At 40.4% G+C, this 23,386-nt stretch overlaps 1 protein-coding gene across 1 annotated transcript; it reads left to right on the top strand.

Moving 5' to 3' along the window:
* The first annotated feature begins 1,499 nt into the window (after positions 1–1,499).
* On the top strand, positions 1,500–20,715 carry RGS13 (regulator of G protein signaling 13). The gene is given in 5 exon segments (XM_060771629.2): positions 1,500–1,579; positions 13,057–13,118; positions 17,615–17,781; positions 20,472–20,645; positions 20,647–20,715. Coding segments are annotated over 5 exon segments (540 nt in total). The 5' UTR covers positions 1,500–1,511.
* The last annotated feature ends 2,671 nt before the right edge of the window (positions 20,716–23,386 follow it).

The following is a 23,386-nucleotide window of genomic DNA, read 5'->3' as shown; positions in this document are numbered from 1 at the left end:
CAAATCCAAATCTTTTTTTAAAAAGCAAATCAGGAATCAAAACTTAAACAAGAACTTATGTGATACCATTTTCACTTATTGCAGTCATGCTAGTGTGTCCCATTAGGGAGAGGAAAAGAGTCCTATATCTTCTGTAGTTGATCACCCCAACGTGTATCAATAACTCAGAGTCCATCCCATTGGCAATAGCCAGAGACTCTTCCATGTCTGAAATCTAGGGCCCACTCCACACAGCAGTATAAAATACACATTGAACTGGATTATATGGCAGTGTGGACTCAGATAACCCACTTCAAAGCAGATATTGCAGGATCATCAAGTTTGCAGACGACACCAAATTGGGAGGGATAGCCAATACTCCAGAGGACATGAGCAGGATTCAAAATGATCTTGACAGATTAGAGAGATGGGCCAAAACTAGCAAAATGAAGTTCAACAGGGACAAATGTAAGATACTCCACTTAGGCAGAAAAAACGAAATGCAACGATACAGAATGGGAGACGATGATGCCTGGCTTGAGAGCAGTACGTGTGAAAAAGATCTTGGAGTCCTCGTAGTGTCTAGGTCCAGGGAAGTAATGCTACCCCTCTATTCTGCTTTGGTTAAACCACACCTGGAATATTGTGTCCAATTCTGGGTACCACAATTCAAGAGAGATATTGACAAGCTGGAATGTATCCAGAGGAGGGCGACTAAAATGATCAAGGGTCTGGTGAACAAGCCCTATGAGGAGGGAGCAAGCTTGTTTTCTGCTTCCCTGGAGACTAGGACGCGGAACAATGGCTTCAAACTACAAGAGAGGAGATTCCATCTGAACATGAGGAAGAACTTCCTGACTGTGAGAGCCGTTCAGCAGTGGAACTCTCTGACCCAGAGTGTGGTGGAGGCTCCTTCTTTGGAAGCTTTTAAACAGAGGCTGGGTGGCCATCTGTCAGGGGTGATTTGAATGCAATATTCCTGCTTCTTGGCAGGGGGTTGGACTGGATGGCCCATGAGGTCTCTTCCAACTCTGATTCTATGATTCTATGATTCTATGAAATCTAGGACCTATTCCACACAGCAGTATAAAATACACATTGAACTGGATTATATGACAATGTGGACTCAGATAACCCACTTCAAAACAGATATTGTGAATTATCTGCCTTGATATTCTGAATTGTATGGCTGTGTGGAAGTAGCCTAGTTTATCTCTATACACATAAATTAGGAAATGCAAATTTGACCTTGTATGAGCCCTTGTTTCCATAATGGGTTTCCAGACAAGGCCTTTATTGTGCTCTGCCACATTCATGATATCAAAGTCCAAATAATGATATCTTCTACTTTTTTCCCTAACCACACACACACACAAAAACCCATTAAAGGGGAAAAGACTGAATAGTAGTCCAATACATTATGACTGTTAGTGACAAGAGTCATCCATCAGAATTCACCTTGACTCTTTCAAGATTTTAACAACACACAGGTATCAAATGCTTACATTTATCTTCTTTCCACTGTATCCAGGATGATGAGTCCCAGCATCTGCTGGCTGTGCAACATGTTCAGAGATGGCAAAAATGGAATTGCTTCCAAGTAAGTACCGTCCCATATGAAACAGACGTTCATTATCAAATGTAACATGAAGAATGCAGATTTTATTGGGTGAATTTTAGCTGTACAAAACCTTTTGACTAAGGAATGGGATACCAATGCTTATGATAACAATGATCTACATTTAACTGGGAGGTGAAAATCTGTCACATGTTCATTTCTTCAATTCTTTCAGCAATTTCATGTCATTTAAATTTCATACTGTGACACATGAGTTTATATTTTGTGTGAAAATTGTGTCACAGTCTGTCCCATTTCCTAATAAATGTATATTTGCATACTTTTCTTAACATTTGTGTGTTTCTAATATTGATTTTACTGCATCTACACATATACTGTATTGTCGAAGTCTTTCATGGCCGGAATCCCTTGGTTGTTGTAGGTTTTTTCGGGCTATATGACCATGTTCTAGAGGCCATATAGCCCGAAAAAACCTACAACTACACATGTATTTTCCGCAAAATATGCATGTGCAGTCCTGAACGCTGATTTATGTGTAATTCAAAAAAAGAAAAGAAATACAACATAACATTCACAGCGCTTGAAAAAAAATTCCTGTAGAAATACAAAAGCAGTGACTTTTGATAATAGTTTTACTAGCTATGAATTCAATATAATGTACAGTATTCATTTTTTGTAAAATCTGTTAAAAGTGAATATATTTTCCATTTCAGTTTTTAATTTCATGGATTTTAATCAAAATCCAATAAGTATTCCATTGCTTATTGATGCATGTATAAATTGACCTCGTGTATAAGTTGAGGGCAGGCTTGTGGGTCAAAATTATGGATTTTGATATGAGTTATGAATATGTTGAGGGACATTTCATAGAGAGAAGAAAGTACCAATGCCACTTTGGAGAAGCAAACCACAATTTCTCTGTCTAGATATTTTAAAAGCCCAGAGGCAGCAACACCGTAGAGCAGTGTTTCTCAACCTGGGGGTCGGGACCCCTGGGGGGGGGGGGCATGAGGGTGTGTCAGAGAGGTCGCCAAAGACAATTAGAAAACACAGTATTTTCTGTTGGTCGTGGGGGTTCCGTGTGGGAAGTTTGACTCAATTCTATAATTGGTGGAGTTCAGAATGTTCTTTGATTATAGGTGAACTATAAATCCCAGTCCCCCCCCCCCCTATAATTAAAGAACATTATAGGTGAACTATAAATCCCAGCAGAGCCCCCCGGTGGCACAGTGGGTTAAAGTGCTGAGCTGCTGAGCATGTTGACCGAAAGGTCGCAGGTTCGATTCTGGGGAGCACCATGAGCTTCCGCTGTCAGCCCTAGCTTCTGCCAACCTAGCAGTTCGAAAACATGCAAATGTGAGTAGATGAAGGTAACAGCGCTCCATGCAGTCATGCTGGCCACATGACCGTGGAGGTGTCTATGGAGAACGCCGGCTCTTTGGCTTAGAAATGGGGATGAGCACCACACCCCAGAGTCAGACATGACTGGACTTAATGTCAGGGGACAACCTTTACTATAAATCCCAGCCACTACAACTCCCAAATGTCAAGGTCTATCTTCCCCAAACCCACCAGTGTCCACATTTGGGCATATTGAGTATTCATGCCAAGTTTGATCCAGATGCATCGGTGCTCTCTGGATGTAGGTGAACTACAACTCCAAAACCCAAGGTCAATGCCCACCAAACCCTTCTAGTATTTTCTGTTGGTCATGGGAGCTCTTTGTCCTGAAGTTTGGTTCAATTCCATCATTGGTGGAGTTTAGAATGCTCTTTGATATTGTAGGTGAACTATAAATCACAGCAACTACAACCCCCAAATGACAAAAATCAATCCTCCTCTCAACCCCACCAGTATTCAAATTTGGGCGTATCAAGTATTTCTGCCAAATGAATGAGAATACATCCTGCATAGCAGATATTTACAAGATGATTCATAACAGGAGCAAAATTACAGTTGTGAAGTCACAATGAAAATAATGTTATGGTTGGGGGTCACCACAACCTGAGGAACTGTATTAAGGGGTTGCGGCTTTAGAAAGGTTGAGAACCACTGCAGTAGAGGGAATAGTGTAGATTGTTGCTTCTTTCAGGTTTTCCTGAAACTAAGATTAAAACTTTTGCCTTTCACCAATCTTCTCAGAAAAGGGGATGGTTCATTGTTTTGACAAGAGTTAAGGTACAGTACTTACATTGACCCATGGATAAATTGACACAGGAGGGTTTTTTTGTACTAAATATTTAAAGATTTATACATGAATCTTTTGAATAATCAAGACTTTAAAGTGTTTAACTGTGACTGGCCCTTGTGCAAAATTAATGCGTAAAGAGGAAGTTGTGCAGGAACATTTGTGTTGAATAAATCTGTTAAGAGTGTTAAAAATCTAATTTTAATGATGCAATAGACTTTTCTTTTCTATTTTTACGTCTTAATTCCCACATCACCCTTTTCATGCATCTCGGAAGGCCCTAATCTCACTAAAATTAGCTGTGGATAAATCCAGTAGAAACCAATGGAAGGGATTAGTCATGGCTAAATTTAACTCCCAGTGTTTCGTTGTGACTCTGCTCAAATAGAGAAACAAATTCCCAACTAATTAGTTGCCAAAATCATATCAAAATAAATTGGTTGAAAGATGAGACTTGAATGGTGATTCTATAAAGACAAGGGATCACTTCCTAATACCAATAGGAAATTGCTTTCTGCCTACAGGTTGTAGAATCAGAGCAAGTCTGTGTTTCTTTTATAAATGCTAATATGGAGTTTAACACGTCGTTACTGTAAAGACCTTGAAGGAGCTGGGGGTGGTGACGGCCGACAGGGAGCTCTGGCGTGGGCTGGTCCATGAGGTCCCGAAGAGTCGGAGACGACTGAATGAATGAACAACAACAACTGTAAAGAATTAATTTAATTTATTGTGTTTCAACAATAAAACATCTCTGGATAAAAAAAAGAATTAAGGCATAGCTTGGAAAATTACTTTTGGAACAAGTAAAATTCCCAGAATCTTACAAACAGAATGGCTACCAGTTGCAGATTCTAGGAATTAGAGTCCAAATTGTAACCATTGAACTCAGGATATACTGCTGTATATTGAAACAACCTACCATTTATTAATATTAGTAGGGAGAGATGGCTGTTTTGATATCACATAGGAACATTTGCAAGGTATCCAAGGCCAAATGGCACAATGTATTAATTTAATTATGCTTTTGAAAATGCATAATTAAATTAATTATGCTTTTTAAAATTAATTATGTATTGTTTTTCCTGCTGAAAATTGCCTCACAACAACACTATTACTAGCTGACCCTGAATGGCAGCTATTAATTTTGAGGACAAATGAAGAAGGGAAGCAATTTTGCAGCAGCACTTGGGTGCAGATTAGATTTAGTTTTATGTAGTTTCCCTTCTAAACAAATATGCTAGTATCTATTCTGCCTTTGCAAGCAAACTTGATTACAGCCTCTTTAAGAGGCAAGCCCAAAGTTTTCCATTATTAACAGGCAATTAGTTGGTTTTGGAACAGAAGCCAGTAGGAGCAAGGAAAACCCATGCTGTGTTTATTTGAAATCACCTTTTTATTAGGATTCCATATTTTTTCTAAATAACTTTAAACTGAAGACATTTGTCTGTTGTATTTTTCCCATATTGAAAAATACTGTGTACTTTGCCCTGTAGATAGCTGATACAGAGTGGAATATAGAATTATAGAATTGGAAGAGATCACAAGTGCCACTCAGTCCAACCCTCTGCCATGCAGGAAAATAAAATCAAAGCACTCCTGACAGATAATCATCTAGCATCTTTTTAAATACATCCAGAAAAGAAGATTCCACCACACTCCGAGGCAGCATAATCCAGTGCTAAGCAGTAGATTTGGGCGGTTTCGTTCGTTAATTTCGTAATTCGTTATTAATTCGTATTTAAATTAGCTTACGATCCGATATTGAGCCATGCAGGAGTAATTAAAAATCCAAACAATTTTTTAAATTTATTTCGTAATTGTTTCGTAATTGTTTCGTAATTGTTTCGAAATTGTTTCGAAATTGTTTCGAAATTATTTCCGTATGTCTGGTGCAAGTTTTAGGTTTGTTGTTTGTTTTATCAGTGATAAAAAATAAATTACCACACCAACAGTCAACAACAGAGGGAGAGGGATGCTTCAGAAGTTCCCCCTGTCCCATTTGGAGGGTTTTTTAGCATATTGCGCAATCGCGTCCACCATTAACGAATCGATTCGTAATTGTTTCGTAATTGTTTCGTAATTTTACGAAATTTTGTATATTTCGAACTTTTTTAAAGAAAAATTTCGGAATTCTTTTAAAAAACGAAACGCAAAAACCCCCTAAAAACGAAACGAGCTTAGAACCAAATTTTTCCGTAGTTACCCAAGCCTACTAAGCAGCTCTTCAGTTATCACCAGAAAATTCTTCCTAATATTTAAATGCAATTTAAATGTAATTTGAATCTATTGCTCCTTGTTCTGGTCTCCAGAGCAGCAGAAAACAAGCCGTTCCCCTCCTCAATGTGATGTCCTTTCGGATACTTAAACATGGCTATCATCACAGCCTTCTTTTCTCCAGTCTAAACATACCCAACTCCCTAAGCCATTCCTTATAGGGCTTGGTTTCCAAATCTTTAATCATTTCGGTTGCTCTTTTCTGGACATGTTCCAGCTTATCAAGATCCTTCTTGAATTGTGGTGCCCAAAACTGGACACAGTACTCCAGGTGAGATCTGACCAAAACAGAATAGAGTGGTTCTTGTGGGTTTTTTCGGGCTATAGGGCCATGTTCTAGAGGCATTTCTTCTGACGTTTCGCCTGCATCTATGGCAAGCATCCTCAGAGGTAGTGAGGTCTGTTGGAAATAGGACAATGGGTTTATATATCTGTGGAATGGACACAGGCTGGACACAGCATATTATTTGAGAACACAGAAATGCTGGACCACACCAACAACCACCATGTCAGACTACACAGAGAAGCCATTGAAATCCACAAGCATGTGGACAATTTCAACAGAAAGGAAGAAACCATGAAAATGAACAAAATCTGGCTATCAGTATTAAAAAACTCTAAAATTACAACAGCAAAACAGCAGAGAGGAAACAACCAGGCACATCTTAACACCTCTCAACAAGAGATTTTCCCAGGTTCAGGCAGGCCTTCAAATGCTAATGAAGGTGGTCAGTTGAAACATCCACACCTAGCTCTAGCAGAGAAGAGCTCTTTGCCCCACCCCAGCCATTCCACAGATATATAAACCCATTGTCCTATTTCCAACAGACCTCACTACCTCTGAGGATGCTTGCCATAGATGCAGACGAAACGTCAGGAGAAATGCCTCTAGAACATGGCCCTATAGCCCGAAAAAACCCACAAGAAACTAGTGATTCCAGCCATGAAAGCCTTCGACAATACACAGAATAGAGTGGAACTATTTATTTATTTATTTGTCATGTTTCTTGGACACACAGCACATCACATTTCTTATCTCGGCACAGTACATAGAGCAGTCGTTCTTTGGCAGCTGTCATGTCTTCAATGTTGTTTGAGATTATTGTCATGGTTGGTCCTGAAAAGGTCCTGTTGGTTGGTTTGTTTGGTTGGTTGCATACTGCAAGTTGCTTCTGGTCGCTTCTGGAGTGAGAGAATCAGCCATCTACAAAAATGTAGATGCCCGGATGTCTTGCAATCCTGCAGGGAGGCTTCTCTCATGTCCCCCAGTAGAACTATGACTTCTCTTTATCTGGACATTATACTTCTATTGATGCAGCCTAGAATTGCATTGCCTTATTTAACTGCTATTTACCAGAGGTCCTCAAACTTTTAAAGCAGAGGACCAGTTCATGGTCTTTCAGGCTGTTGGCAGGATGACTATAGTTTATTATTGTTGTGTGCCTTCAAGTTGCTTCATTCTTAGGTTGACCCTCAGGCAACACTATCAAGAGTTTTCTTATCAAGATTCATTCAAAGGATATTTGTCTTTGTTTTCATCTGATGTTGGGAGAATGTGACTTGGCTAACGTCACCCAGAGGGTTGAGAGCCACCACCTGAGGTGCAGATCATTATGCCACAATATGAATTTCTTTCCTCTCTTTGTCCTACCTATTTTTCTTTCTCCCTTTCTTCTCTTCCTTCCCTCTCTGTTACCTACCTTTCTTCCTTTTCTCCATCCCTCTCTTTTTCCTAACTCCTTTTCTTTCTTTCTTTTTCTTTCTTCCACCCCTCCTCCCTCTGTTTTGGAAGGAGCAAGAATGGGGGGGGGGGGGGAGAGAATCCCCTCCATGGGGGGGGGGGGGGGGTAGAGAAAGGGAACAGCTTTTATGGACTGTGCCATCCCTTGCATGGACCAATGAAAACCTAAGAGCCGCTTAGTTTAATTGGCAGTGATGACCTTTGGAGTAATCCCTTCCCAGTTGCAAAGGCTCACTAGGAACTGCATGTGCTCCACTTAGCCCTCCTGCATTCTCCTGGTAACAAAGGTGCCGGTTTATACTGTCACTGTCTTTCTTGGTAGAGTTTGTCTTCCAATAAATACCAGGAAATACTACTACACCTCTCTTTTTCTAAATGTGTGGTCAACTTTTCTAGGAAGGCATCCTCCAAGTCCTCAGTCTGGCTTGGATGTCTGCAATAGATTTCCCTTAATTTTTACCCAGATACTCTCAGCTTCCAGGATTTATATAATGAGTGCTCAGATATAAACATCCTTGGTATGCAGCAGGAGTCCTACTCTTTTCCTGTTTGGTCTATTTTTCTTAAATAGCTTATACCAGGGGTCCACAAACTTTTTAAACAGAGGGCCAGGTCACAGTCCCTCAACCTGTTGGAGGGCCGAATTATAATTTGGAAAAAAACATGAATGAATTCCTATGCACACTGCACATATCTTATTTGTAGTGCAAAAACCACTTAAAACAATACAATAATTAAAATGAAGAACAATTTTAACAAATATAAATTTATTAGTATTTCAATGGGAAGTGTGGGCCTGCTCTTGGCTGATGAGATAGGATTGTTGTTGTTGTTGTTGTGTGCTTTCAAATCATTACAGACTTAGGTTGACCCTAAGCGAGGGCCGGGTAAATGACCTTGGAGGCGGCATTCGGTCCCCGGGCCTTAGTTTGAGGACCCCTGGCTTATACTATACTAGTCGGCTCAGCTGGCATTGTGGACATTATTGCTATATAATTAATTTTAAATGTTTAATAAGCCTTTAGTGGTTTTATAAATTGATGCTCGTGTTTCTTATGTTGAGAACTAATTATGTAATTTTAGGTCTCATGTTTCTAATTTATTGTTCAATGCTGCATAACTTTGGGATTTGGGGTAGGTTGTTTAATGTAGTAATGTTTATGGCTGTCTTAAGGCATTGAATATTTGCCTACATGTTTTTGTTTGTTGGAATCCACCCTGAGTTGCCTTGGGGAGATAGGGTGAAATACAAATAAAATTATTATTATTATTATTATTATTATTATTATTATTATTATTATTATACCCCTCTATTACCAATCATGAGACTTGGCCCACCAGATTTCAGTGATGCCAATTATATAATATTCACTTTGTTGTATTAAATGTTCAAGTTCATCTTGTTTATTTCCCATTCTTAATACATTCGTGCAGAGACACCAAAGATCATGGGCCAAAATGTCAGTTTAGAGGTCAAATTAGACAGCACAATTCATCTGTTCTCCCTCCCACAGAGAGATTCTATCCGAAACATGTAGCTCAATGATCAAGTTTGCAAATTACCTCCAATGAAAGCATGAAAAAGAAGAGAGAATAAATATGTGCAATCTCAAACTGTGTCTAGATCAAAAGTCCATTCACCACTTGACATAATACCTATTAAAAGATTTGCTAAATGTGTAGTTCGCTTCAACTCTAGAATAGATGAGACTTGGATTCAAATGTTTCCTTACTGATAAAACTCACAAGGGGCACATCTACATCTACATGCTATAATGCAGCTTGGAACTGGTTTGGGAGGAACCAGTTTTACTTCATGGATATACAGATCGACAGATCTGGGACTGGTTTGATGCCAGGCCTATCACCACAGCAGCTGGCTCCAAACCACTCTGTGGGATCTTCCCTCTCCTGCTCCCCCATTTCTGTGAGAGATGTGCACTTGGTATGCTCCAGATGCATACTAGATGGAAAAAAAGGAAAAGTAACAGGAGCAAAGGTGATGAATTACCCCTCCCAGGGTCAATATACTCCCTGCTAGCTAGCCATGCTCTTGGAGAGCTTTTTTGGAAGCCCTCTCATTCTGAATATTACAAAGCACTTCAGCACGGACATGGGTCTATAATACGCTCCTCATTTTTCAGATCCAATTTCACCCTGGATCTGGGATTTATTTGGATCTGATGCAGAGTATTATTTGGCTGAATTTAGACTTTTCTGCAACTGTATCCTCTATAATGCATGCTTCACTGTGCATTTTGTGGACACCATAGTTTCAAATTGTCTACAAGTCACATTATACTACAAACATGGATGGGGATAGTGTGGACTTAATTTATATCACTTTTATTAACCTAAACCTTTGGTCACACCAAATTCCTGTTTTATCTTCACATGGAGGTTTGTTACTTTCTGAGTTTTGATCATCTCTCCTATTCAAACCACTGATAACAGTTCTCCTACTGTTCCAAGATGCCTCAAAGCTCTATAAGAAACTGTTCTGTCATGAACTGGGCCTGTAATAGTCTTTTGAAATAGGACGTGCACCTTGTGACCAGCGGGAAGCCAGGGCAACACGAAAGAGGCCCTCAAGGATTTTCCTGAAGAAATGGTCTTTAGATGGCTTGAAAGGTTAAACAAAGTCCTTTATTATTGAACAAATTAAACAGATATTTCTCAAATCTTCAATGAGTCAAACAAATGCTTCAAGGCTTTAAATCAACTGATGGCTTCCTTAATCTTGTCCACAAGGGACAGGCAACTGTCTTCGTTAATTGTTCTTATACTTTGAGAGGAAAACCCTTTTTTAACCTCTCCCAGGCTGTCTGTTATCTAAGCTTTGTTGATGTGGGATCTACAACCGATTCCAAACTGCGTCTTGGTACCGAGTAAACCTACCAGACAAAGCTTGTAGATTCTCCAGCTGGTGTTCTTTGGGTCTGTAAAGCTGTTTTCCCTCTGGAATTTCTTTAAGACTTTAGGGCTGTTTCCCTCAGATGCTGTAAGGCTGAGAGGCTGCAAGCTCCCAGCCAGAGCTTTGGGAATTTTCCCCCGGAATGTCTTGAGAAATTAAGCTTTTCTGCAGGTGAAGCTTGTCCACGTCCTCTAACTTAGCTTTCCTCACTAAGACTAACTAAAAATGACCCTCTCTTCCCTTCCCATCTCCCTGGGAGAAGGGGCAGATCCAAACTTAACAATGATAGACAGGTGGCTTGCCCTATGACTGCAAACCAAAGGAAGCCACCTTTTTGCAGACATGAAACTTTGGAATGCATGCAAACATTAAAATAGAAAAAAAATAAGTTGGAGCTCCTGGTACAGATGTACCAGCGCAGAAACAACTAAGATCATTGTTGTTTTTCTCAGAGTGGGAGCATCTAGACTGGTTAAAAACGGCAAAAGTCCTAGATTTTGTTCCTTTTCTTTCCCATTTTATTTGGAGATCCATAATCTTTTGTTTATCCCTGAATATTCCCTGTCCGCTCCTGCTGTGATCAATATCTTCTTACCACTCTTAATTTCAGTTTATTTTAACATGATATTAAATTAGAAAGAGCATGCAAATCTTCTGGGACTTTTCAGTCTGGATGTGCCCAGTGAGTCAATAACAACAACAATGACCTTAGGATCATAAGGTTTAATAGTGTAAGCTAAAAATGCACCAAGGCAAAGGACAGATATGATTATAACTTGACAAGGTTGTAAAATCCTGCAAACAGCTGTTGTGCCAGGCAGGTTTATGAATCCTTTGTTTGAGCTCAGTGTCCAAAGTCCAATTTTCCTTTTAATCAAGAATGGATTATAACTGAATTTTGTAATAATTAAGTAGCTTTGTTATGTATTTGGAAACTGATGTCAAGCCAAGAGAGAAGAAGAAAACCAACACTAAGTTTCAATTTGTGAGCCAACAGCAGGCAGTCCAAGGTGGCTAATCCTTTCCATTTCCTAAATGTCAGACTCCGTTACTTCATTTCCCTATTTCTGAGCAGACAAAATCCATCCACATCAGGCTGTTCATGTGACACTGTTTGTTTGCTTTGTTTTATTTACTTTAATAAGTACTCGAAACTACGACAGGGACCTCAAATTACTTTGTGTTGTGGCTTGCTCAGTAATAGTAAGTAAAATTCCTACTAACATTCATGAGCTGACTGTGTTTTCATGAAGGAATTATGCAGCCTCCCGCAATGGCTAGCTTGGTGGTCTGACATTTCTTTTCAAATATAACTGATTTTTATTTCTTTTTATATGCCATTCGTTTATTTCATAGAATCATAGAATCATAGAATCAAAGAGTTGGAAGAGACCTCATGGGCAGGAATGTTGCATTCAAATCACCCCTGACAGATGGCCATCCAGCCTCTGTTTAAAAGCTTCCAAAGAAGGAGCCTCCACCACACTCCGGGGCAGAGAGTTCCACTGCTGAATGGCTCTCACAGTCAGGAAGTCCTTCCTCATGTTCAGATGGAATCTCCTCTCTTGTAGTTTGAAGCCATTGTTCCGCGTCCTAGTCTCCAAGGAAGCAGAAAACAAGCTTGCTCCCTCCTCCCTGTAGCTTCCTCTTACATATTTATACATGGCTATCATATCTCCTCTCAGCCTTCTCTTCTTCAGGCTAAACATGCCCAGCTCCTTAAGCCGCTCCTATTAGGGCTTGTTCTCCAGACCCTTGATCATTTTAGTCGCCCTCCTCTGGACACATTCCAGCTTGTCAATATCTCTCTTGAATTGTGGTGCCCAGAATTGGACACAATATTCCAGGTGTGGTCTAACCAAAGCGGAATAGAGGGGTAGCATTACTTCCCTAGATCTAGACACTATGCTCCTACTGATGCAGGCCAAAATCCCATTGGCTTTTTTTGCTGACACATCACATTGTTGGCTCATGTTTAACTTGTTGTCCATGAGGACTCCAAGATCTTTTTCACACGTACTGCTCTTGAGCCAGGCGTCCCCCATTTTGTATCTTTGCAATTCGTTTTCCTTGCATTTGTCACTGTTGAACTTCATTTTGTTAGGTTTGGCCCATCTCTAATCTGTCAAGATCGTTTTGAATCCTGCTCCTGTCCTCTGGAGTATTAGCTATCCCTCCCAATTCAGAAAGTTCACAGCTGCTTGCTTACAAGTCATAGATGATCTTCCACCCAGGCCATTCAGAACCAGGTCCAGAAGATCTTTGAAAAATACCACATGGCTCTGCAAAACAGGACAATCTCATCTGCATCCTTTGGCCCGGGCATAGAATTAATAGTTTTTTGTAATTGTGAACTCACACTCTTTTTTTTCCCCTCAAAGAGTAAGCCTGGAGGAAGTGCTGCAATGGTCCCAGTCCTTTGAAAAGCTAATGGCTACTAAATGTGAGTAGACCTAACATTCCTGAAAATTGGGAGGGAGGGGGAGTTTCGACATTAAAGAAGAAATGCAGGCAAAGTTACAAGAAAATGCCACTAATGTCGGTGTTCTAAGCATGAGTGTAATGAACTCATACCTTTGCTTCATAGGCCGCAGCCTGGGAGTCAGTGAGCTGGCCTCCATGTTGAGAAGGCAGCTCAGGATGGCTGACATATTGGTAAAGGCAGAGAGGCAAGGGGAGGAGTCAGCTAACTCCTGATTGGTTTAGACCCAAGGGGGGGAGTTGAAGGACAGTGTAAAGAGGCTGTCATTTCTGACAGAGGGGAGAGAAGGATTTGATCTGAGGGAGAGAGAAGGATTTGATCTAGGAGAGAATAGATTAGGATTTCAGACAGGGAGAAGAGAGTTTCTGAGTGAGCTAGGAATTAGACTGTTAGGGAATAATAAAGAGCAAGGGCTTCTGTGTAGTTTGACTAGGGCAGTCAAAGTGAAGACTTGTTTACTTGTATTAGAACAGAATACAAGTGGGTTTATTTCCCTATAGTTCAGAGTAGACTAGTGGAAACCTAGATACTCTAGGAAGGCAGCCAGGGGCGGCTGGTCCAAGACTCGCACTGTTACATGTTACAGGATAGTGTGAGGAAAGTAGCTCACGTTAAGGAAAAGTTACTCCTTCTAAAGAAACCATTTGCTTAATAAGTCTTTGCTTCAGAAACAAACTACACGTTGTACCTCTCAGTAATGAGTTGACTGCTTCAAATATTTCAATAAACCTGTTCTCTAGTTTACCATTAATCTGCCTCAGCCTTGTTTTATCATGCAAAGTTAGATCCAGTCAGCCTCCACATCTCCACAGTTCAGTCACAAGAAAGGGAGCCAAAAGGAAGAATCAGTGTATAGGGACATTTTACCTCAAGTACAATGACCAGACAATTCCCCAAACTGTAATTTGGGGTGGTGGCAGCAAACCTACCATTACACATCCCCTGTGTCCCTCATTCGTTTTACTATGAGATATTTCCAATATCTTGCTCTGTGCAATGCTAGAACCTTGGGGAGAAAAGGAAAATTTTATTGGAGGTGGAAAATTTCGGTACAATTCCATTATTTGGACGGAGGCCACTAGGGAGCACTAGAGAGAGAGGAATAGTCCATTTTATGGGGGTGGAGAGTGGGTTGGAGAAGTTGAACCATTTTCCCCTGCTTTCCTGTTATTCCTCCCACCCATGTCGCCATCCTTAAAACAACTATAGTTTATGATATGGGAAAAGGGGGTGGGAGATAACTAGTGATATGTTTGACAGATAATGAAATGGGGGCGGGGAGATAACTAGTGATATGTTTGACAGATAATGAAATGTTTTGTTCTATGAGATGGGATCACCTATATATATTCCTGCCACTATGCTTGTGGCAAAACAAGAGGTGAGCAGGGAAATCAATCCAGATGTACAGTAGTATCAGTTCTCACTCAGTCAAACCCTATGGTGGCCATTGATCTCTCCTATAACTAGTTGCATTTGCATCCAAAAACTTATTACATGAGGAAGTGAGTCCAGATTCAACCTAGAACTTGTTATTTTAAAACCTGATTAGGAATCCTAAATAATAGCTAACACAAGCTACATTTCATGAATGACTCCTCAAATATGCGTCCTGCATGAGCTCTGTCAAACCCTGGTTTCATGTCCTTCTGACACCAGGCAACCCTTTTATTATTTCCCCTTGTTCTTTAAATTAAATTGTGGTTTTACAATATTCAACCTTTAAGGATTTTTATTTCTTTGCCCTTTATTTTAATTGTTGTAATGGTACAAAGTCTCCTTTGTCCTGTTCTCTGTTTCAAATTGCCCTTTAAATTTCATTTTATGCTGAATTTTATTGCATTAAAAATAACAATTCTAAAAGCAGTCTGCAGAATCTGTGTTTGCGCTATGTGTTGTGTGTTTTCTTATGACGAACTGTCTGGGTTTAGAATAGCAAACCTTCACTAACAGTGGATCTGCTCCTGAGCAAAGGCTGTATTTTCAACTCCTTGAGGAGAAAAGTAGCTGTCATTGCCCAATAATATTTATTCAACCTAACTAGTAGAGTCTCTGGCCCCGCCAACACTGCCATATAACATCCAGATTATCTGCTTTGAACTGGATTATATGGCAGTGTAGACTCCAGATCCTTCTACACTTTTTTTGTTGTGTCAGGCACAACTTGAGAAACTGCAAGTCGCTTCTGGTGTGAGAGAATTGGCCGTCTGCAAGGATGTTGCCCAGGGGACGCCCGGATGATTTGATGTTTTTATCATCCTTGTGGGAGGCTTCTCTCATGTCCCCGCTTGGGGAGCTTGAGCTGACAGAGGGAGCTCATCCGCCTCTCCCCGGATTCGAACCTGCGACCTGTTGGTCTTCAGTCCTGCCGGCACAGGGGTTTAACCTACTGCGCCACCGGGGGCTCCACTCCCTTCTACACTGATTTTATATGGCCGCGTAGATGGGGCCTAGGGCCCCTTCTACATTGCCTTATATTTCAGGATCTGATCCCAGATTATCCAATTATCTCAGATTACCTGGCAGTGTAGACCTATGTAATCCAATTCAAATCAGATAATCTGGGATCAGATCCGGAGATATAGGGCACTGTAGAAAGAGCCTAAGACTATCCAAAATTCAGCAAAATTATTTTGTACATGAAGGACAGGTCTGCCTGAACTAAAATGGATCATAGATGCTTGTATTGCTATTTGGCAGAGAAGACTCAAAGGGCCCTTCTGCACAGCCATATAGCCCAGAATATCAAAGTAGATAATCCACAATATCTGCTTTGCACTGGATTATCTGAGTCCATTTTACCATATAATTCAGTTCAATGTGGATTTTATACAGCTGCGTGGAAGGGGCCAAAGACATTCAGAATGCCAATAATAATAATAATAATAATAATAATAATAATAATATATTGTCGAAGGCTTTCATGGCTGGAATCACTAAATTCTTGTGGGTTTTTTCGGGCTATATGGCCATGTTCTAGAGGCATTTCTCCTGACGTTTTGCCTGCATCTATGGCAAGCATCCTATGGCCCCCGGTGGCGCAGGGGGTTAAAGCCCTGTGCTGGCAGGACTGAAGACCGACAGGTCGCAGGTTCGAATCCCGGGAGAGGCGGATGAGCTCCCTCTATTGGCTCCAGCTCCTCATGCGGGGACATGAGAGAAGCCTCCCACAAAGGATGATAAAACATCAGAAATCATCCAGGCATCCCCTGGGCAACGTCCTTGCAGACGGCCAATTCTCTCACAACAGGAGCAATTGCTCCTGACACGAAAAAAAAAATCCTATGGCAAGGATGCTTGCCATAGATGCAGGCGAAACGTCAGGAGAAATGCCTCTAGAACATGGCCATATAGCCCGAAAAAAACCACAAGAACTTAATAATAATAATACTTTATTTATACCCCGCCACCATCTCCCCGATGGGGACTCAGGGCAGCTCACATGAGGCCAAGCCCAAACAACTAATTACAACAGATTAAAACTGAAAACACAAAACATAAACAACAACATCATAATTACATAAAACATATGAAGCATAACGATATAAAAGCACAACGATATAAAATTACAATAATCACAATCACAGTGACAATAATTCCATAGCATAGAGCTGTGGCAGTTAAAGTGGTGTCAAACTGCATTAATTTTACACTTATGAACAAGGGGTTTCTCCTGGGATGCATCTACATGGCGAGCAAACTCTAGGGCACATCTACACGGATGAGAAAGATGTGCTGGTACTTTAACCCATTTCAGCATGGATTTTAGTGATGTGTGGAAGCGTCAGATTTTTCAGGAAAAATGAATGAGTCAAGAAATGTGACTGAATGGTAATGGCTGAAGCCATATCTACGCTGCCATATAAAATCCAGATAATCCTATTAAACTAGATTGTATGGCATTTTATAATGGCTGCCCTGCCAAGTGGCAGTTGGCTCTGCCCCTTTTTCCATGGCAACCCAGCTCAAAGTGAGTTGAGCTGGCTACCATCCCCCCAGTTATGCTAGTTTAAATACTTACCCTTTTAAACACCTATCTATTATTATACATAACTGTAGATTAAAACTCACACTTCACCACACCATCTCACCCCCAAAGTTGGTTTGCATCTGGAAAAAAAGCATCTGATGGTGCAATGGGTTAAACCCTTGTGCCAGCAGGACTGCTAACTGAAAGGTTAGCAGTTTGAATCCGGAGAACGGAGTGAGCTCTTATCTGTCAGCTCCAGCTTCTCATGTGGGGACATGAGAGACTCCTCCCACAGGATGGTAAAACATCCGGGTGTTCCCTGGGCAATGTCCTTGCAGATGGCCAATTCTCTCACACCAGAAGTGACTTACAGTTTCTCAAGTCACTCCTGACATAGAAAAAAAAATCTAGAACTGGGTGAATAGTCAGGAAAGTAAATAGTAAAAAAAAAAAAAACTCTGCCCTGAACAACCTATATGTTTTTCAGATGGGCCAGTTATCTACAAATCCTACCTGAAGACTGAATACAGTGATGAGAACATTGACTTTTGGTTGACTTGTGAAAGGTATAAGAAGATTGCCTCCCAGAAGAAAAGAACGGCAGTGGCCCGGAAACTTTTCAAAGAGTATATCCAGCCTCAGGCTCCAAGAGAGGTAAATTTAAGACCAATAAAATTTATTATTTATTTGTTTGTTTCATATATGTATACTGTTTTTCTCACCCCTGGGGTGGCTCGTCAAAGCGATTCACAACAAAGTAAATAACAAAATTCATTGCCTTACAAATGCAATAAACATAAAACTTAAAACAAATTAACTCTACATAAAAGTCTACATAAAACTTAAAACAAATTAACATTGCACCAATCCCGAAGATATCTTGACTACTTGATTTTCCTCTTTTCCTTCCCACTTCTCCTGGAGCGACATTTCTACGCACCAGGAGAAAAGGAATATACATGGTCTATTTTGCTTTTCAAGATTGGTCTGTGACTGATGTTTACTAGCATTGAAAACTAAAAATTGCAGAAATATCATTTTTATGGTAATAGTCAAAAATGCCTGCAGCCAAGTCTGCACTAAAAGGAAACTGCAGTGTAATAGCAGCCAAGCACTAAGTTTATGCCTCTGTGCAACTTGAGTACTTTGAAAATAATGATCAAATATTAATCTCTTTTGGCTTCCTACTTCTCTTTCATCTTCCATGCAACTCTTCCTAACACTGTTGGTTTGACCATTGCACTATGTAACAGGATATTTGTTCCTAGGTTATAAATGTCATTTCCTAATTGGTTCTACTGCTTTGAGTCCCCCTAGGGGTGAGAAAAGCGGTATAGAAATACTGTAAATAAATAAATTCTATTTTCTGTTATAAAAACATGGGGAAAGTTTATTAAACTACATCTGAAAAGCATGATCATCAAGTTTGCAGATGACACCAAATTGGGAGGGATAGCCAATAGTCCAGAGGACAGGAGCAGAATTCAAAACGATCTTGACAGATTAGAGAGATGGGCCAAAACTAACAAAATGAAGTTCAACAGTGACAAATGCAAGATACTCCACTTTGGCAGAAAAAATGAAATGCAAAGATACAGAATGGGGGACGCCTGGCTCGAGAGCAGTACGTGTGAAAAAGATCTTGGAGTCCTCGTGGACAACAAGTTAAACATGAGCCAACAATGTGATGTGGCGGCAAAAAAAGCTAATGGGATTTTGGCCTGCATCAATAGGAGCATAGTGTCTAGATCTAAGGAAGTAATGCTACCCCTCTATTCTGCTTTGGTTAGACCACATCTGGAATATTGTGTCCAATTCTGGGCACCACAATTCAAGAGAGATATTGACAAGCTGGAATGTGTCCAGAGGAGGGCAACTAAAATGATCAAGGGTCTGGAGAACAAGCCCTACGAGGAGCGGCTTAGGGAACTGGGCATGTTTAGCCTGAAGAAGAGAAGGCTGAGAGGAGATATGATAGCCATGTATAAATATGTGAGAGGAAGCCACAGGGAGGAGGGAGCAAGCTTGTTTTCTGCTTCCTTGGAGACTAGGACGCGGAACAATGGCTTCAAACTACAAGAGAGGAGATTCCATCTGAACATTAGGAAGAACTTCCTGACTGGGAGCCGTTCAGCAGTGGAACTCTCTGCTCCGGAGTGTGGTGGAGGCTCCTTCTTTGGAGGGTTTTAAGCAGAGGCTGGATGGCCATCTGTCAGGGGTGATTTGAATGCAATATTCCTGCTTCTTGGCAGGGGGTTGGACTGGATGGCCCATGAGGTCTCTTCCAACTCTTTGATTCTATGATTCTATGATCTCGCATCATATTTTGCTATTGTTTTTCAATTAAAATTTCTTAGGGCCCCTCCACACAGCTAAATAAAATCCCATATTTTCTGCTTTGAACTGAAATATATTACAGTGTGGACTCAGATAACCCAGTTCAAAGCATATACTGTGGGATTTTCTGCTTTGATATTCTGGGTTACATGGCTGCGTGGAAGGGTCCATAAAGTCTGTACCAATTCAACATAGTTTGTGACCAGGGGCGGCTCATCCATTACTCAAAGTAAGCAGTCGCAGTTCACGTTTTTTTTTTTACCAGGGGCGCAGAGGCGCCTCTGTAAATGCCCCTCGACCGCCACTTGAGGAGCGCCCCCTCTGCTCACAACAGCCCTAACAGTCCGGGGGAAGCCTCGGCAACCCATTACGCAAAGTAAGCATTTGCAGTATAGTTGATTTTACCCAGGGGCACTCTTGAGGTGCTCTTGGGGGAAAATAGACCCTGACATATGCGAGTTGTAGTTACTGGGATGTGTAGTTCACCTATAGAGCATTCTGAACTCCACCAATGATGGAATTGAACCAAATATGGCTCACAGAACTCCCACGACGAACAGAAAATATATATCAATGATTGGTTGGGGGGGGGGGGCAAAATACTGTTTGCTTACCGTTGAAAATTACCTCTGTTTGTGGCAGCCACAAAAATGAAGTTTCTGGAGTATAACAAATACTTTCAAAGTATTGCACAATTAAACAGGAAATAACACTTTCAAATCAGGAACATTATATTTTTTTTCTTCATTTTTGTTACATAGGGCCCTTCCACACAGCCCTATATCCAAGAATATCAAGGCAGAAAATCCCACAATATCTGCTTTGAACTGAGTTGTCTGAGCCCACACTCAGATGTGGATTTCCTGCCTTGACATTCTGGGATATAGGGCTGTGTGGAAGGGCCCATAGTGTTATGCAAAACAATTTTCCCTTAGCTTGCCTCATCACCCTTCTTCTAAAATATGAAAATAAAACACTGATGTTGTTGGAAACAACTTCTTTTCCAGATTAACATTGATAGTCCAGCAAGAGAAAGTATTGTCGCAGAGCTTCAAGAACCAAGCCAGTCCTGTTTTGATGAAGTCCAGAAGATAGTTTACATGCATATGGAAAGGGATTCATACCCCCGGTTTCTTGGTTCAGAAATCTATCAAAATCTTATCCATAGTCTTTCAACCAGAAAAAGATCCATTGGTATCTATCAAGATGAAGAATAAGAATTTCGAAGATCACCAGTTTTTGAGCCTTTGAAGATAGAGAGGTCCAGTTGTGGCTTGAGGAACATTTTTATATCTAAGGCTTTATTCAGACACGGGATTGGGTGGGCACTGTAACTACTCTGATGTGGGGGTATTGTTTATACACAGATGATTACCTCCTGACATAATTTATATTCTTAGGATTTCCAACACCAGCTGCAACTTTTCAAACCCTGGGCAGCAAGTGGATTTGTTTTTCTGTTCAAAGAGTTGTTAAGTCAAGGATTAACTTGCCATGTGTATTTGCATGTTTTCATTTTCTTTGTATTGTGGGGTGATCCGATGACTGCTGTTGACAACATGTTGCATGGGAAAGAATAGAAAAAGAAAGAAACACCAAAGCTTTTAAAAATTTCCTTTTCTCCACAATTGCATTGTAGATGTTACATATTTTGGGCAAAATATAATGCAATACACTGGATTTCTTGCCCTCTCCTTCACCTTTTCTGTTGACTTCATTGGGTAGGGGGGGGGGGGGAGACATTACTTTGAAGATGTGTGCTGGGTATCTTCCAAGAATGCAACTCTAGATTTGACCCTTTGACTAATTGTTTCAAGAGATTTTTTCCCTGGTTCAGTCTTATTTAAAGCCCTCTGTCCATAGTTATGAGTCTATTTCTTTTCTGATGAACTTTAAAAATGCTTCCAAATCCTTTTTGTGGTTGTTTTGGGAGTTTCTCCTGAACATCATTGCCAATTTAATTTATCAATTTCTGCCAGATTAAAAACTTTTGTAATCCTCTCTTCTGCTGTTGGTATTCATGTGTTTTTTTTAAAGTTTTGTGCATATAACATTCTTTCTCCAGTTAACATATATTGTAATATTTTTGCATTTGATGACTTCACTTGTCCATTCTGTACCCTTAGTTTTAAAAAAAGAGTTTGGGATTTAGTTGAATTGTGACTTTGAATTTTCTTTTTCAGTAATTGTTGTGTTGAGTTCCAAAACTATCTTGTTTTAGAGCAGGTCCACCACATGTAGAAAAAAGTTCCCACCTCTGGCCACACTTCCAGCATGCACTGCTCATGTTTGTATGTATTTTAGCCAGTCTCTCTGGAGTTAGATACCATTGGAACAACGTCTTGTACAATTTTTCTTTTAGATCTTGACACAATATTCCCTTGATTCTCAAATTCCACATCTTTTCCCATCTTTCTAATTCAATGACATGTTCCATGTTTTGTGCCCATTTTATCATACAGTCTTTTACTAGTTCTGGTTCAAGTTCCATCCTTAAGGTTACTTTTTATTGACAACTTCTACAACCTCACAAACACATGGCCAGGTGGATTCTAACAGCTGTAGGTTCAAAAGATAATATTTATAAGATATGCTTGTAACCTTCTTAAATTTGGCTTGAGCTGTAAATGAACCAACAGTTTGTGCTTAACATAGAGTAGCTGCCAACTTAGTGCTTCATAGGGCCCTTCCACACAGTCCTATATCAAGGTAGAAAATCCCACAATATCTGCTTTCAACTGAGTTGTCTGAGTCCACACTGCCACATATTCCAGTTCAAAGCAGATAATGTGGTATTTTCTGCCTTGATATTCTGGCATATAGGGCTGTGTAGATGGTGTTGGAGGAAAGTTCTGAGAGCGCCTTGGACTGCGAGAAGATCCAACCAGTCCATCCTCCAGGAAATAAAGCCCGACTGCTCATTGGAGGGAAGGATACTACAGACAAAGTTGAAGTACTTTGGCCACATCATGAGGAGACAGCAAAGCCTAGAGAAGACAAATATGCTGGGGAAAGTGGAAGGTAAAAGGAAGAGGGGCCGACTAAGGGCAAAATGGATGGATGGCATCCTTGAAGTGACTGGACTGACCTTGGAGGAGCTGGGGGTGGTGACGGCCGACAGGGAGCTCTGGCGTGGGCTGGTCCATGAGGTCACGAAGAGTCGGAGACGACTGAACGAATGAACAACAGGATGGGCCATTAGTATTTAGGGCCAAAGAAACTTGGCCTATCTTTTTTGCACTGTTCTCTCACCTAGATACTGTTTTAGGAAACTACCATGGAGTTTTAACCAAGTAAATGAGTTATTTCACTAAAGAATGCCATCTGTTGCCATGTAATTCAGATGTTGTTAGACCTGCTGTGTATATTCATATCCTGGAAAATAGGTATCTTAATGCTAAAACATAGGGCTTCAACTTTGAATTAAGAGGCCGCATCTTATAAGAAACAACAGAATCTTCCAAAAAAATATCCTCAGGTCTTGCCTTCCTAGTGTTGGGGGTTCTGGGAGAGTAAATAATGGGTAAACTGTAGATATAGCAAGAGTTGATCAAGATATACTTAGGATACTTAGTGTTCAAATTTCTTCCTTTAAACTGTGGATCCTGACCCTGAAAGATGTCCCCTTAGCTTAATGTTAGAGTCCCAAAAATTTGGCAGGTTTTCTTTTATTTTCATTGCTTCTTACTGTTCATTGCATTATTTACAGTTATTTCAGTTAGGTGCAGATATTCATAAACATTTTGTATAAACATTTGTAAATCTTATTTTACACTCATTTTCCTTTGGTGCAAGTACATCCTGGACATTTTGTATTTGTTTCATTTCTTTTGTTTATATTTTAATCTTTTATATAATCTTTGGCAGGTTTCTGAATACCACCTAGTGGTGGGTTTTGACATTTACACTTATCTGTTGTGCA

The sequence above is a fragment of the Anolis sagrei genome, chromosome 4 (genome assembly GCF_037176765.1).
Source record: "Anolis sagrei isolate rAnoSag1 chromosome 4, rAnoSag1.mat, whole genome shotgun sequence".
In the NCBI taxonomy this organism is placed as follows: Eukaryota; Metazoa; Chordata; class Lepidosauria; order Squamata; family Dactyloidae; genus Anolis; species Anolis sagrei.
This window is presented reverse-complemented; position numbering and strand designations above follow the sequence as displayed.